The sequence below is a fragment of the Homalodisca vitripennis genome, chromosome 8 (assembly GCF_021130785.1).
Source record: "Homalodisca vitripennis isolate AUS2020 chromosome 8, UT_GWSS_2.1, whole genome shotgun sequence".
NCBI lineage: Eukaryota > Metazoa > Arthropoda > Insecta > Hemiptera > Cicadellidae > Homalodisca > Homalodisca vitripennis.
In genome coordinates, this window is record NC_060214.1 from 30,157,860 (window position 1) to 30,173,242 (window position 15,383).

General features: G+C 39.3%; 1 protein-coding gene across 1 annotated transcript in view; it reads left to right on the forward strand.

Annotated features, from left to right (window-relative positions):
* The window catches only part of LOC124367468 (titin), a 73,467-nt gene that overhangs the window by 45,785 nt on the left and 12,299 nt on the right, over window positions 1-15,383 (forward strand). The window contains exons 3-7 of the mRNA XM_046824301.1: window positions 11,739-11,804; window positions 12,924-13,127; window positions 13,941-14,062; window positions 14,650-14,797; window positions 14,978-15,244. Coding sequence (XP_046680257.1) covers window positions 11,739-11,804; window positions 12,924-13,127; window positions 13,941-14,062; window positions 14,650-14,797; window positions 14,978-15,244 — 807 coding nt within the window. The remainder of the gene's footprint in view (window positions 1-11,738; window positions 11,805-12,923; window positions 13,128-13,940; window positions 14,063-14,649; window positions 14,798-14,977; window positions 15,245-15,383) is intronic.

Sequence of the window (15,383 nt, forward strand, 5' to 3'; positions counted from 1 at the left end):
TTGCTAAAATGCAATAATGATAGCAGTCAACATTTGGAGTACAAATGTAATTTCTTTGCATGCTAGTCATTATTTTGGTATTGGGAAGCGTATACATCTTTTTTGATGGAGTCCTTTTTCCATGAAATCTCTTCCTTCTCAATCCACTCTAAAGCGTTGTCAAATGCAATGGCACCGTCTAGAGGGGTTTTAATGGGAATGCGCAAATTGGTGGGCAACAAAAAGACATTTAGCGATGGCTATGCGCCTGCGACGACGCGGCACGATGTCGTGGTCTGCAACCCAAGGCTTCTTCAAGGACAGGGCCGGTCATACTCGAGTACTTCTCCGGCATCCGGCGCTGGAAATGGGGTAATCATACTGCACAAGTCACATTCCCGATCGGGCGGACTACTAGGTCCATGAGGCTATTGGAGCACGACAGAGCTGGGGCCGCCCCACGGGGACGCGGTCTCTGGATGCCGTGACGATCGGCAGCCGTGTGCATTGCTACAGTCACTTCTCCGTTGTCCCAAAAGTGACATTGTACTCACCTTGAAAGAATAACTCCAGTTTTACCCATCAATCAATCCAGAACAGAACGGATTGACAATGCATCCCTGTGGGACACCATAGATCAACTCATTTAAAATATGGCTCTAAATTAAACGAATCAAAAACTGCATTGTGTCTTATGATGGGGTCGTGTTTAACCCAAATTAAACTCAACACACACCGACCATTATTGACGAAATTAAAATACAGACGAAGAATGTAGTCAATGGTGAAGGACACTGAAGGTATTCTTCAACGCAATTTTCAATTTTGAGATAACTGTTTAGGATAAAAAACCATGTTTACATGTTGGTAAAGATTTTATATCGGTTTCAAACACTGCTTAAAAAAGTATTAATTCGTAAAAAACATTCTGTCAAGATAGGAAAAAAATTTAAAATTCTAATCAACCGTTCCTGTTTTCTAGAGTACTAACTACAATAAGAGGAATTTAACTTTGATTTTCCACTGTTTTGGTTACAGTTATAATTGCTTTTTTCTCTTTCTCTTCTCACCTCTCCAAAATGAACCCTCACGTTCTGGCACTCTAGGTTTGGCCATAGCTGTCGACAAACAACACCTGCGACTTGTAGACCCTCTGTCATCATCAGAACCGGAAACAGTTTGAGCACCGTGTGGAAATCCAACTAGGCCCTATTACTGTCAAAACAGGCTTCGATACAGTTAACGCCACAGGCCTACGGGTCAAGGTCGCTGAACTGCCGTTAAAACTAATAAATCCCTAATCTAGATGGAGCATTAAGAGTGAGTTTTTGTGGCAGCGGTGGTCCCGGAGGTGTAATTAACAGGGTCCGGGGACCGGTGACCTCGCGAGCGAACACGGGTCGTCACCTCGCCAATTATACGAGATCGTGTCCCCGTGACTCTCCGGTGCCGCGGTGGTCGGGGGTCACCCGAAATTCTGGGAGGTGGCCCCGCGCCGTGTCTCCATATATCGTCTTTTTGCCATGTCGAGTCGGTGTGTCTTTTCAACTCTGCAAGGCATCAAAACCTGCCTGAGTCCAATCGAGTCTCCCCTGCAACAATGAAGAATGTCACTATATTGAATTCGAAAGATGACTAACTCTTTATTTATTTATTTCTAACGATTTTAACATTTTACAGAAAATGATAACAGCGTTGAAATTAATTTAATAGAATTAAACAAGAAACTCCCACAATTCAATCAAGATGGCTAAACAATACACCCATCTTAAAGTCAGCAATACACCCAACACTGAATCTTAAAGTCCACGCAGAAACAGTATAGGTACGTGATGAATAAATACATGCAAATCATTTCGTCCTCGTCCTTTGTAAGGAATGACCAGTTCATTACAACTTCACCAGGTACAACTGAAGCTTTTGATCTTAAAGCGGCAAAAAGTGGGAAAAATTGATAGATTGACAGTTTGTCCAAAATATATGCATACAGAACCTTGTTATAACTACTTTTAAGACGTGATACTCTTAACAAAAAGACATTGTTACCAGACAAATCTTAGGCGTGCTGCGTATTGCAAACGTATTTGCAATACCCTTAAAAAACTAGTTTCCACGTATTGAGTAAATTTTCTCCTCAATCGTGCAAGTTCTTCAGAAACTTAGATCTTGATTAGGCCTATCTGAACACAGCACCTCATAAGACCTGAAGTCGTGATTCTGTAGTTCACGTACTTAGGATTTTAACAATGTATTAGGCAATGCTTTATTGTGATCATTCTTATTGTGTCATCTCCGTTGTAACGTCGTGGATGATATGGAATTGTCCAAGAGATAGCTAAACGATAAGGAATTGTCGAAGAGCTAGTTAGATGATAAGGGATTGTCCAAGAGATAAACGATAAGGCATTGTCAAAGAGATAGTTAGATGATAAGGAAATGTCCAGGAGATAGTCTGGTCTTCGTGGATCATCTAACTCCCTCTTGTACAATATGGGGTCTTCCAAGAGAAGAGCATCGGTTTTTCTGCGTCTTTTGCTATCAGCTAACCTCTTGTATGATATAGAATCGTCCAAAAAAGATCATCCTGTTTTCCTTTTATGTCTAACACCCGTGCAAATCTATGTGACGGTCGGAGTATCCAAGATATGAAGACCATCTGATCTTGCTGTTCCATCATCATCGTCTTATCATCCTTACTGTGTCATCTAACTCCATTCTTACATCTTGGATGATAAGGAAACAGCTTTTTAATCCTCTTGGGTAGAAGAACCTCGACCTTTCCGCCGAATCCGCGATGCCCGCGGCCGACCCGCGTTCCCACCGTCCTGGGAAACAACAGCGGAAGTTCGGCGATCTCTGCTAGCATCAGCATTGTTGCAGCAGGGCAGTGGCCGGGTAACATTCGCCCGTAGTCCCGTTACTGTATGATTTATCACCGATGGCGCCTACTTCGATTTCAAGGTCTTGTTATCACTTATTGGTATCAGGGCTCGTTAGCCGAGGCTGTGCTCGAAGTCAGCCGCAACCTGTTAGCTATGCCCGAACAGTGCATTCGTATGGATCTTGATTTCTCGTCAGAGTGGCTTGACCGGTTCCCACTCAGTGTGTATGTTTCAACTTGACACGCTGACGTGCTATGCAGGCAAGTGTAAATAAATAAACTCAGTGTACAAATCTAAGGAGTGGAAAACGCGGGTTTGCTCTTCCTTCACTAACTTTTTTGACAAGAATACACTAAGAAGCTTTAGTGTATATCCATGAGACATGTAACAATTTTCCAAATTTGAGAGGAGGGATTGACTCAAAGTGGTACGAACAAAAGATTTATTTAAAATTAAATTGCCTTTTTCCAAAATATACATATAAACATGGAATTGAACGGTTCCTGAAATTGTCGATACGCTGCTACTCACTTGTTTTGAAACATTACAGAACACAAATCTTTAAATCGTCCACTATTTCTAGTAATTTCTATGATTTCTGTTTCGATGTTCAAATTTTGTAACAAGTTTGAGGGAGTTTTAAATTATTTTCATCGTACATGCAGTCTTGGTTGGATAGTATTACTTCAATAAACGTGATTGGTCATTGATCTCAAAGCAGTAATGTAATAAATTCTAAGAATTTATGAGAATTCCAGCAACGGAATTTTATTCTCTAATAGGTTCATTTTTTGAAGATGCCGGGGTCAAAGCCACACGTTTTGCTGACACCCTTCCCAACTACTCTTTTTTATATGAGATATGAACATAAAGGCATAAGTTTTGTGTATATTATGCAGTGAAAAAGAGTCTATTAGTATTATATAAAATACTTAAATACTATTAACTCCTTAAAACGTTGTGTGGTCCAAGCGTTATTATTGTTACTTCCTTACCAAATTTATTATGAAATAAAATAAAATAATAATAATTGTGTTTATTAAGTCGCCACAGCGGTTTTGCTATTTCCCCCTTTCCATTGTGAACTCTGGAGTAGAGAGCGCCTTACACGATGTAACGGTAAACAGCCATGCCTCTGAATTGCCTCTTGGGAGATTACAGGCGCTCGTACACTGAACCCATAATACTTACCGCAAACTTTGCTTCGCGCCAACACTGTTTGCTGAGCAAAGCAAAGTATTATTGCTGAACACAGAACTAACCGTGCCTGCTGGGTTAACGTCTACCACACTCACTGAGGGAGGGTTGGGTTAGGTTTGCTTTGTATTAGAATTTGGTCTTTGTACGCAAATAGAATTACGGAATTCAAACGCATAGCACCTTTTGTATTGTTAGGATATTTTTTAGATAAAATGCCTGCTTTGATCAATTAACGAACACATGTTTATATCAGTACACACTTACACATTTACCAACCTTGTAAAGGATGTCAGGCACAACACTCACACAGCAAGAACGTAGTTAGGTTTTTTTGGGGAGGAGGGGTCAAGACGACTGATATTTTTCTCGTAGTGGACAGAAAGTAAGGAAAGTGCAGTCAACCGCTCATTCCCCATTTTGCTCCTTAAAAACTGATTCAATGTTGAGAACGATATTTCACCAGTACATGTCACTAATACTGGATTGTTTGAATAATAATAATAGTTTACTAAAATTGTAATTAAAAATTGAAGGGAGGGTCTGGACTCTTTGGGCCCCCCTTAATATATTTTTTAAGGAGAAGCCGATCCCCTTTTATGCCTTATTCTGCCCGTCCTCATGGGTCACTGGCCTCTTTCTTATCAAACAGAATAAGGGGAAGAGGCGATACAGTACAAGGTCGATACTGATAGACAGTGTAAAGGTTACAGACGGGATTCGAACCTGTGATAGCTGTAAGTCGGACTCAAAGTCCAACGTCTTAGACCGCTCGGACATCGGCACTCCAATGTCAACACAAGTAGAAATGTCACAGTACATTATTAAAGTTTAAAAATCTATATAGAATATGCATTGAAAGTAAAATGATCGATTGATACGCCCAAGATACAGTTGAACTGTACGAGGCGATGATACGAAGGCGAGTTCACACGGTGGTGTGCTAATTGGGTGTTAGGTGGTGTGGAGAGTATAGTGTCTGAACCGGCCGACAGAGCGCAGTGCACGACTCTATTGTCCATTACTCAGTATTAGCTGTCCGCAAACAGTCCAGCAGCGGCTGTGCAAGTCACTCCGGCTCGAGGATCCGGTTTAGAGCCAACACCGCGTTTCCGGTGAGGAGAAATCCAAATCAAGTTTATAAATCGTTGTTTTACTACGGTAGGGTAATCTAGCCCTTCATTTCCGGTTGGTCAGAGGAGGCAATGTCAAATTTGTCCTAGTTTAGGAATTGTTCTTTTACTCTAGTAGGAATGATCCAGTCCCTCGTTTCCCGTTGTTCAAAGAGATCAAAGCCGAGTTCCACTTTGTTTAAAGGTTGTTATTCAACTCTGGTAGGGTAATCTTTCCTTCATTTATGGTTGTTCAAAGAAATAAAGGTCGAATTTCTATAGTTTAGGAACAGTTCCTAAATTCTCTAGTAGGTTCCTCATTTCCGATTGGTCAATTAAATCAAAGTTCAATTCCTCCAATTTTGGAATTGTTATATTACTCTAGTAGGGTAATCTAGCCCTTCATTTCCGTTTGATCAGATAACTGAAATCCCAGTTCCTCATAGTTTAGGAATCTTCTTTCACTCTAGTAGGAATGATCCAATACCTTGTTTCCGGTTGGGTAAAGAATCAAAGCCGACCTTCTCTTTGTTTAAGAAGTGTTCTTTTACTGTAGTGGGGTAATTTAATTTTTATTGTAGTAGGGTAACGTATTTTTTACTGTAGTAGGATAATCTACCTTTTATCGTAATAGGGTAATCAACTTTTTACTGTAATAGGGTAATCTACCTTTTACTGTAGTAGTGTAATCTACCTTTTACTGTAATAGGGTAATCTACATTTTATTTTAGTGGGGTAATTTATCCTTTATTGTAGTAGGGTAATCTACCTTTTGCTGTAGTATGGTATTCTACCTTTTACTGCAGTAGCGTAATCTACCTTTTGCTGTAGTAGTATAATCTACCTTTTACTGTAGTAGGGTAATCTACCCATTCATTTACGGTTGGTCAGAGAAACCATATTTGAAATATTTAAATTATAAATCTGCCAGAAACGGTCTAATGTTTAACTTCCATATCGCTAAATTAAAATCCTGTAACTGTAAACACTCCAGCTGGTAGAGAGAGATTTCTGCTGCTACTGTTGATTAAATTACAAAAGCTGAAAAGCAATAATCCTCGCCTCCTCTGATGCACTTCTGGTGCCGTAATTAATATAATCTCTCGTCTCCAGCTTAGCTCAAAATCGGATTGAACTTCCTTGTTTTACAGTTTTAATCGTCGTTCTGTTCCCATTTATCTGTCAATATACATAAGATCGATATCTCGATGAATATGAAGTACAATCGATATATCCGATATAATACACGGTTCAACTAAAATACTTTGTATAAACCTTCCACGATAGTTGTAAGTCTGCTCATTCAGTTAGTTATATGTGTTGGTTTAAAACTTTTAATTGTGATACGAACGTTTTTTACTTACAACCAAGGACGTAGCTACGAGGGGATCTAAGGGGTCCGGATCCTCCCCAATTTTTTCAATTGTTTAGTAAACTATTATTATTATTTAAATAACCCAGTATTACTGACATATACTGCTAAAAAAATCGTTCAGAGCAAAGAATCGGGCCGAGAACTTTTTAAGGAACAAAATGGGACCTTATTCACTGTCCACAACGGGAAAATAACTGTTGTGTGGACCCCCCCCCAAAAAAAATTCTTTCCTGGCTACGTTCTTGCTTACAACACTACATAATTACATTTGATTCCTGTAACTTAAATAGATTCTGGGGTTATGTCAGCAATTATGTGAAGAATAGAAGTCCTGCGATTACTCCTTTGCACGCTGTGTTATTATTTGGATAGACAAAAATATTGATTATAGATCTGTCTCTGAAGTAAATTCGAAGCAAATATCATCGTCTTTTCATTATAGCGCGAAATTATGTCGTGTCCAAGCTCATATTACCTGATTTATGTCTCAAAACTCCTATTCTAAGGAAATCACAGCTAAATGAAAATAAATGTTCTTATTTTATCTCTGTTTCATTCTTTTAATTTTTCTGTTTCCACCTTGTGCTGAAAATATCTAAGAACAGAGTAAATTAGATTGAATAAGATTAACGAGCTATGAGACGGTGCAACCAACCATAGATGATAGAGATCAACCAATCAAGGGAGTGGTTCAGGAATGAAGACCAGCCATGGAGGGTTAAAGTACTTTTATGAAGCCACAATTTCCCCACACTATCTCGAACAACAAGGGATAGATCTTCTGTCAAAAACAAATATATGTCCCCAATGGAGTCAGAACATCCCCACAGAAATTCTTTAATATTCTTCCTTCCCAATCCAAACCCCTTCGGGAAAAGATTTATGTGCTTTGCTGAAAGACATCTCCCCTCCACTTCCACAGCTTGATAGTGATCCTTGAAACAATGTGGAACTGTTCTGAATAGAAACGCTCGTACTTATTCAGCTTGAACCGGTGTTCTTCCGGGGTATTTGTCTCCAAGGAACAGTTAGCTCGACAATATCCGCCAGATGGTGGATGAGGGAGTATGCCAAAAGGTCAGGCGGAGCGAGTTAATAACCAAGATCGGTGAGAACTTAATCCGTCTCATGCATCAACACGGATGCCCCCATCCGCTGCAGCCTCGGTAGGATTGATTGTCCGTATATTTGCAGCCTGTCCTGACAGATGTCACATTAAAACGGATAATCCGGATTGTGCTTGTTCCAAAGCCGGATAAGCGGGACTCCCGTTATTTGAAAAGGACCTCTTAGTTACCGAGGTTGTTCTACATTCTGGGAACAAGGCTTCTCAATTATCTTGGTGTTGTGCTCCGCGCTTCGCTGAGCTCTTGAATTCACACGGGGTAAGGGATGTCACCGGAATTCCCGTAACTCTAACCTCAAAATTTCGGACGGATAGTTGTTTAGTTGCGTCACCGGGTAGGCGGCTTCAGAAGCCCGCAGCCACAATCACGAGGCCCGTTATAATGTCCACTATTTTTAGCCGACCAGAAGCGATCTAATTAGCATAACCCGTTTGCTCGAACCGAACCGAACCCGCAGTCCTGGAGTCCGACATAGGTGAATCGATTGATGGTTGTTGACCCCCTCACTTTCGGCTTCCGTGGATGCTGGGAGTTGCGTAATAGGTTAGGAGCGGAGAAATTAAATAATCGTGCCAAAATACGATGTGGCGAACTTTCGCTCTTTTTCATATTACACGCGATTATAGAATACTCTATAGTATACACTTAGAAATTGTGCCCTTAAAATCGTTCAGCACGGTGAATTAAAATGCCATTGGCGTATAACAGTCTCATTACAAAGGTCTACTTGGGCCTTTAGAATTAGTGCAAGAATAGAACTAAACTATCAGAACTGTGGAGCTTTTGAAGAGGTACGTTGGATAGACTTACCACTAACATTCATTCCCCCTATAACTTCTGAACGATTGCAATTAGAAACGTCTTCTTTAGATTACCTTTATGTTAAAACCTACAGTTATGTTTATATTGGCGATGTGATTTTTGCCCATACCCAAAATGGCAAGGTGAATGATGTATCTAAAGAATTAAATTAGTGGGAGTGCCGATGGCCGAGCGGTCTAAGACGTTGGACTTTGAGTTAGAGATAGCGCAGGTTCGAATCCTCTCTGTGACCGTTGCACTTTTTATCAGTACAATCGACCTTGTACTGTATCGACTCTCCCCCTTATTCTGTTTGATAAGATCCTCGCACTGGCCAGTGGCCCATGAGGACGGTCAGAGTAAGGCTAAAAGGGGATCGGCTTCTCATTAAAAACGAATCAAATCTAAAAGCTCAAGCGTCTCTATTTAAATGACTTTAAAAAAGAAGAATAATTTTGAAGCCATATAAATCGATACCGCCTAAAATGGCGGCCTGTTAATGTTTAGTTCAAAGTTTATACTTTTATTGTAATCGTTTTGTTCGAGAGTTAGTTTAAAACCATCTAGAAATCAAACTAGTCAAAATGACCCCATTTATATGGGTAGGCCATTCGTAATGATCTTCATTTACCTTCTGGTACAACATTCTTGATTCAAACCATTGACATACTTTCAGGAACGTTTTTGAAATGACGTAGCCCCTGAACCCTGAAAAGACAATTAGTTTCTTGTTTTACAAACTTAGACAATAATAATTTAAGTACCAGTATTTAAGTTTGAAATAATATACTCAATTTTAGACTTATCTAGTTTTCAACATTGTTCTTTCTTTTATGAGTATTATGAGTTTTTGTTGAAAAAGTGAATTCCCCTTTCACTCCCACTTCGTTTTCGAAAGACGGCGAAATATCTTCAGTAACTGAGATCGTCATTTTAGGATCTATAACTGTAACTTAAGTGACAGTTTTCTTTCTTATTTTCTCATACTACCTCGAATAAAGAATTTAGTTTGACTCTGAATCTATAATCGGTCTCCACTCATGAAGATTGTTAAACTGCATATTCATAACATATCACAGTCCACGTTCAATTTTGAGGTATGAACGCTCATTCTGGAGAAGTATAAAAGTGGCGTTTTAATTATTTTCCGTTGAAAAACTAATGACAACCAAAATTACAGAACGGAGGTATCTCTTAGGGATGGTTTAGACTGCCTTATTACAGTTTTCAGAACTGGCAGTAGATAAGCAGTAGATAAACCACGTAGAGGGGACATCGATCACCAGGATATAAATCACGAAAGTTAATAACTTTACGAAGGTTGTGTGGGGCCAGGGACGACCTACTTATTGGTTTTGGCTTTGCAATTTGCGATCTTTTGTCGAACAGCCTTGGTCGCCCACCGAACTTGTAAACAATTGGCGTCCTCCATTCGCAGCTGCATTCCTGGCATCCATTGTGCATTCAGTGGATGACGTATTTGCCCTGGTAGTGTCATGTACATGGAGTCAGGTGTGTTCCTATTTAGACCTACCTGGAGTCTGCTCCTCCCCGGGCGTAACTCCACTAAGGTGACTAAGACCTGTTGGCGCGATTCTATAATACGCGTACTTAGAATTTTAAGAATGTATCAGCCTTACTGTGTCATTTCCTTTGTAACGTCTTGGGTGATAAGAAATTATTCAATAGATAGTTAGTTGATAAGGAATTATCTAAGAGATAGTTCGATGATAAGAAATTATCCAAGAGATAAGGAAATCTCCGGTCTTCCAGTCTTCGTGCATAATCTAACTCCCTCTTGTACAATATTGAGTCTTCCAAGAGAAGGCCATCGGTCTTTCTGCGTCTTCTACTATTTGCTAACCTCTTGTGATAATGGACTCATCCATAAGAAGATCATCCTGTTTTCCTTTTTATATCTAACGCCCGTGCAAATCAATGTGACGGTTGAGTATCCAAGAGATGAAGTCCATCTGATCGGCCGCATCTTAAACTGTTAGTGCTAACAACTTCGATGATAACGAGTCATCCAAAAGATTATCATCTTCATTCTTCCTACATTATCTGCAACTCGCGCAAACATCGTCTACGATAAGGAGTCGTCCAAGAGATGAAGGTCAACCGATCTATTTATGTCATCAAATTTCCGTGTCAATCTCTTGGATGATATGGAGTCATTTAAGTGAGAATGTTTGATCCTTCTGTGCTTTAAGCATAGAATTTTACATTGAAAACTAGATTTCAGAAGTCTACAGGTATTCAATAAGCCCCCAGATTTTCTATTACTTTGACTCCACTTGAAATGTTAGAATTCTGTCAAACGGAATTACACTTATGATTAATTCATATTCCAGCAATCTTTTCTTCCGAGTTGGTTGTGGCTAATTATTTAGTTCATTGTCATATACGTGATGCAATTATCACAATCTCCCCTTACACATCCTTGTGCTAATAAGACGTTACATATTATAAGTCAAATGACGGTCGAATATAGACATGAAACCTTTCTAAAATTAGTGCGTATGCTCTATGTAGTCTTGTTGTTATCTAAGCCTCGCCGAGACGTTAAAGGAGCATGCATTAATAACCAGGTAGTTACGGAAATGAAATGACCTACTATTTAACGTTGTGTTTGAACTACTTAGATAAATGGATTATTGATAATACCAACCTTATAGAACATAACTTAAATACCCTAAAAAGAACATTTATAAATGTCTAAGTATTAAAATTATTTTAATATCTTTAAGAATACATATATTTTTATTCCATTTTGACTGATTAGACAACTTAAAATAGTCCGTATCAATGAAACTTTTAAGAAACCTATGTGTATTTAATTTCAAAAAGCATATTGAACCTCTATTTCCTCTATGGTGTAGCCTAATGCAAGAAAAAGAAATTTCAACTTCGACTGATACATAGCCAAGCATAATTACAATAGGGACATCTGCTACTTGAAATGTCTCACCTATCTCGCTGCAGGGGGTGCACGACGGGGCCCCTCCCCTCCTCCGTAATCAGATAGCCATGTGCCGGAGAGTTTATGACGTTACACTCCCCAAGTGACTCAGATCTCTACAAGATTACCGCTGATCAGTAGATTGTCCCCCTCAAGTGAAAAACCAACTCAAGATCCCACCCCTTATAAGATGCAGAGCAAACATTTCCTACAGAACCCTCCCTGTTTCACTGTCTCAGTATATTAGGATTTCGGCCACATGTTGTCCTTGTGATATTTGTTCAACTGAATTTTTTGTTTCAGCGCCCGCGCCTATAACTGAAGGTGACCTTGCGCAGAGTCAGGCGCTGGAGTACCACAATGATACAGGTAGGAGTCTTTCACAACACTTTACTACTTTCTTCTTCCCCTAATTTATACCAGGAACGCACCTAGAATTCCATTTTTCATGAAATAATATTTACTTGCATAGTCACTATTCCGAGGAATTTTGACGAAATTTAGGTAAATTTTATACACAAGGTTAGTTTTACGAGTAAAGCATTACTGTAACGAAAACTGTCATAGTTTCTAAATGTAAATTTTTTTAATCCTGAGAGAATTTATTCCTCTGGATTGAAATATCTGGATTATTGGAATGATATTGAATTAGACCAAAGTTTGGATTTCATGAATATGATCGTGTGCATGTTTGTGTGCTTGTGTAAGTGTAAGTAAAAACCAAATCGTACCCAACTGAACTTTGCATGCATAAAAGAACTTTGGATGTTGTGTGTAAAAATAAAATTTTCTAAAAATTGAGTCATTCTGTCAATTTTTTGTTTATAATTCATTAAATTCATCTACACATAACGTAGCTATGGTAGGAAAGGTTAATTCAATTTGAATGTTGAGTTTAGCTCCAGTTACCTTCCTTTTTATTACAGCGTCAAATACCAGACGGAAAACTCGGTTGCTCCACCGTGCTTAGAAATCGTGTCAGAACATCATGTGTGTATAAGTACACACACACACACACACACACACACACACACACACACACACACACACACACACACACTGTTTAAAAATTCCTAAATTCAGATGGATGAATAGTTATCGTAATTTAAATTAATCATGTTGTAAAACTGGAGTGTAAGAAAGTAACACTGTTTAAGGTATAGGGCATAACATTGTTTTTGCAGAACAAAACTCTAGACCGTTTCAGTACAGCTGGCCCTTAAGATTGTGTGATCAGACTTCCCTTGGGTTAACTTACTTATTTCATAGTCATGATCCTTTCTTTAAGATACCTTAAGATGGCCAATCGCCTATGTAATGGTGATGTAAAAAAAGTCTTCTCTTTAGAAAGACTGTGTTCTTGAAGCCATGGTGTTTTACTTTGGCAATTTTTGGAAGAACTACTTATTCTTCTCTTCTGCTTGTCTCTTTTACTTCTGTCTCTTCTTTACAGTTCACTCCAGTGGTAATGTAATGTATTATCCACAGGAGCATCCAGATGTTACTACAACTTCCAGCACTATGAGGAGGGAGACCGGATAGTCACCAATGAGCCATGCCTGAACTGCACGTGCCACAAGCGCATGCTCATGTGCTACTTGCGGGTCTGCCCCTTCACCAAAGCCGTGGGCCAGGACTGCACGGTGGAGAAGAAGCCAGACCAGTGCTGCCCGGTCATCACTTGCCCAGAAGGTAACACCAGGATACCCAATCCTATTGCATTTATGGAAGTCGAAGATGTAGGGATCATTCCATCAGATCAAAAATCATATGATTGCCTCAAATTGCAAGGAAGTTGAAGGATGCCAGAAGGAGAAATGAATGTGTGAAAGGCTATTGCCGGAGATATAATCAAGTGTAGAGAAGATAATTTTGTAAATTAAACCAGTGACCTGATTCGTACTCCAGGATCAAGACTGAGTGAATAGCTGAGGTCATGAGTTTGATTCCCGGAGAGGTCAAAAGGATTTTTAGTCCGCTTTCTCATAATGACATTGAATAATTACGTCGATGAGCCAGGAGAAATGGCCTGTCTAGTCTCATTAAGCGTTGTTGTATTGCTTGTGGCATCTCGAGTATTGCATGTAGTAGCAATACTCAATACATGCCCAAAGTACTTTTTAAACCCATGACCTTGATATGCAAAATTAATTTTCTGACTGTGTTATGAAACAAACAACATGTTTAGTTGTTAAAACATTTTAAACCAGATCTCCTCTTCTGGCTCATCGACTGTAATTTAAGATGTCACTAGCATCTAATGAAGAACTAAAACCAACCAAATTGTCAAACTATACTGTTAATATTCAACAAGTTGTAGCAATTCAAAAATATCATTTCGGTGCAATGCAACTTTCTGCTTTCCTAAATAGGAACTTTCCAAAATGATTAGTTGCACTCACCCTCTGTGAAATCTGAAGATCTCTCAAAATAAAAATACTTTTTAAAATGTAGCAGTTTTATTCTATACTAATCACAATGATGTCTTTGTTCTTGCAACTCCAGTACCAGTGGATATCCTGACAAGTTCTACGACGACACTAGCTACACCCTCCTCAGCAGTAGGACATCTGAGCAATTACGGTTGCACGCTCGAAGATAACACTTTCTACCCTGATGGAGTGCAGGTACGTTGATCAATCTTCCTTGGCTGTAAACTAATGTGTTGCTTTGTAATCAACTACTTGAACATCAGATTTTGAGGATGACATGAGCCTATTATGTGTAGGAATATGCTTTCCTTTGAATATGCCTGTAACAGACATCACTGACACTTTGATGATTTGTTTCACATATGTTTTCTAGACCACATTTGGATGGTGAAAAGCCAGACGATTAGCATTTTAACCCAGACGATTTCAGTGACATTTCTTCTTCTTGCGAATGCTTAGGGAATTCTTTCTTCTTCCCTTTTCTTGCATTTAGAGGAAACAAATTAGCATGGTTGATATGTGATTATCTATTGTGGTCGTTTAATTTGTATGCACCTATCTCCAATACTTTGTTGAGCAAATTCTTTTGGTGCCCTCTAACTTTATCACTACCTAACCCAGAATTACTAACTGAGTACACCAAAAATCAGCTAGTTCTATTTAGTAACTCATCATCCATTTTGGATGACCTTGACATTTTTATTCGCAATTCTCTTAACCAGATCACATCTACCAAATCACTTATCAAATGCAAAAAAGTACCAGTTGTTGGTTTTGTTTAGATGCCGTCAGATCCGAAAAAGCCCTGTGAGCTGTGCTACTGCATCCGCAACCACACTGCATGTGTGAGACAGGAGTGCACGCTGAACGTAGAGGGCTGTCGACCTGTGTACCAGGAGGGCGTATGTTGTCCTGTCAGATATGATTGTGGTAAGAACCATTATATACAATACTATCAAAACAACAGCCAGTGATTTGGCTGAACTTATTTTGAATAATTTATGCTCTTGAGTAGTTCTTTTACTCCAGGACTGTCATTAAACTGTTTTAATCTAATCAAACCTATGAACATTGTTGGATATGAATATAACATATCAAATTATGTTACAGATTACAATGAGATCAGTACAACAGAGCAACCGAGCACAGGTGGTCTGGTACTTGGGACAACACCAAATCCACTGCAGTGCCGCTTCGGGGACACCCTTTACAACGATGGCGAGCTGATGGTGACTGACAAGCCTTGTGAATCTTGCTATTGCATGCGCGGTGACATAGTATGTGCTGTGCGCAGCTGTGGAGAACCAATGGAAGGAAAGGATTGTCAACCCCTTCCACCGCCGGAGGGTGAATGTTGTCCTACGACCTATCAATGTGGTTAGTATTTTAGGTATTTGGTTACTGTTTGGTGTCTGAGTTTGGAAAATATTAGAATAACTTTCTGACTTCACTTGTGGTATATATTATATAACTGTAAGTTCTGATTTCCAATACATTAAATTAATCTTTTTGATCC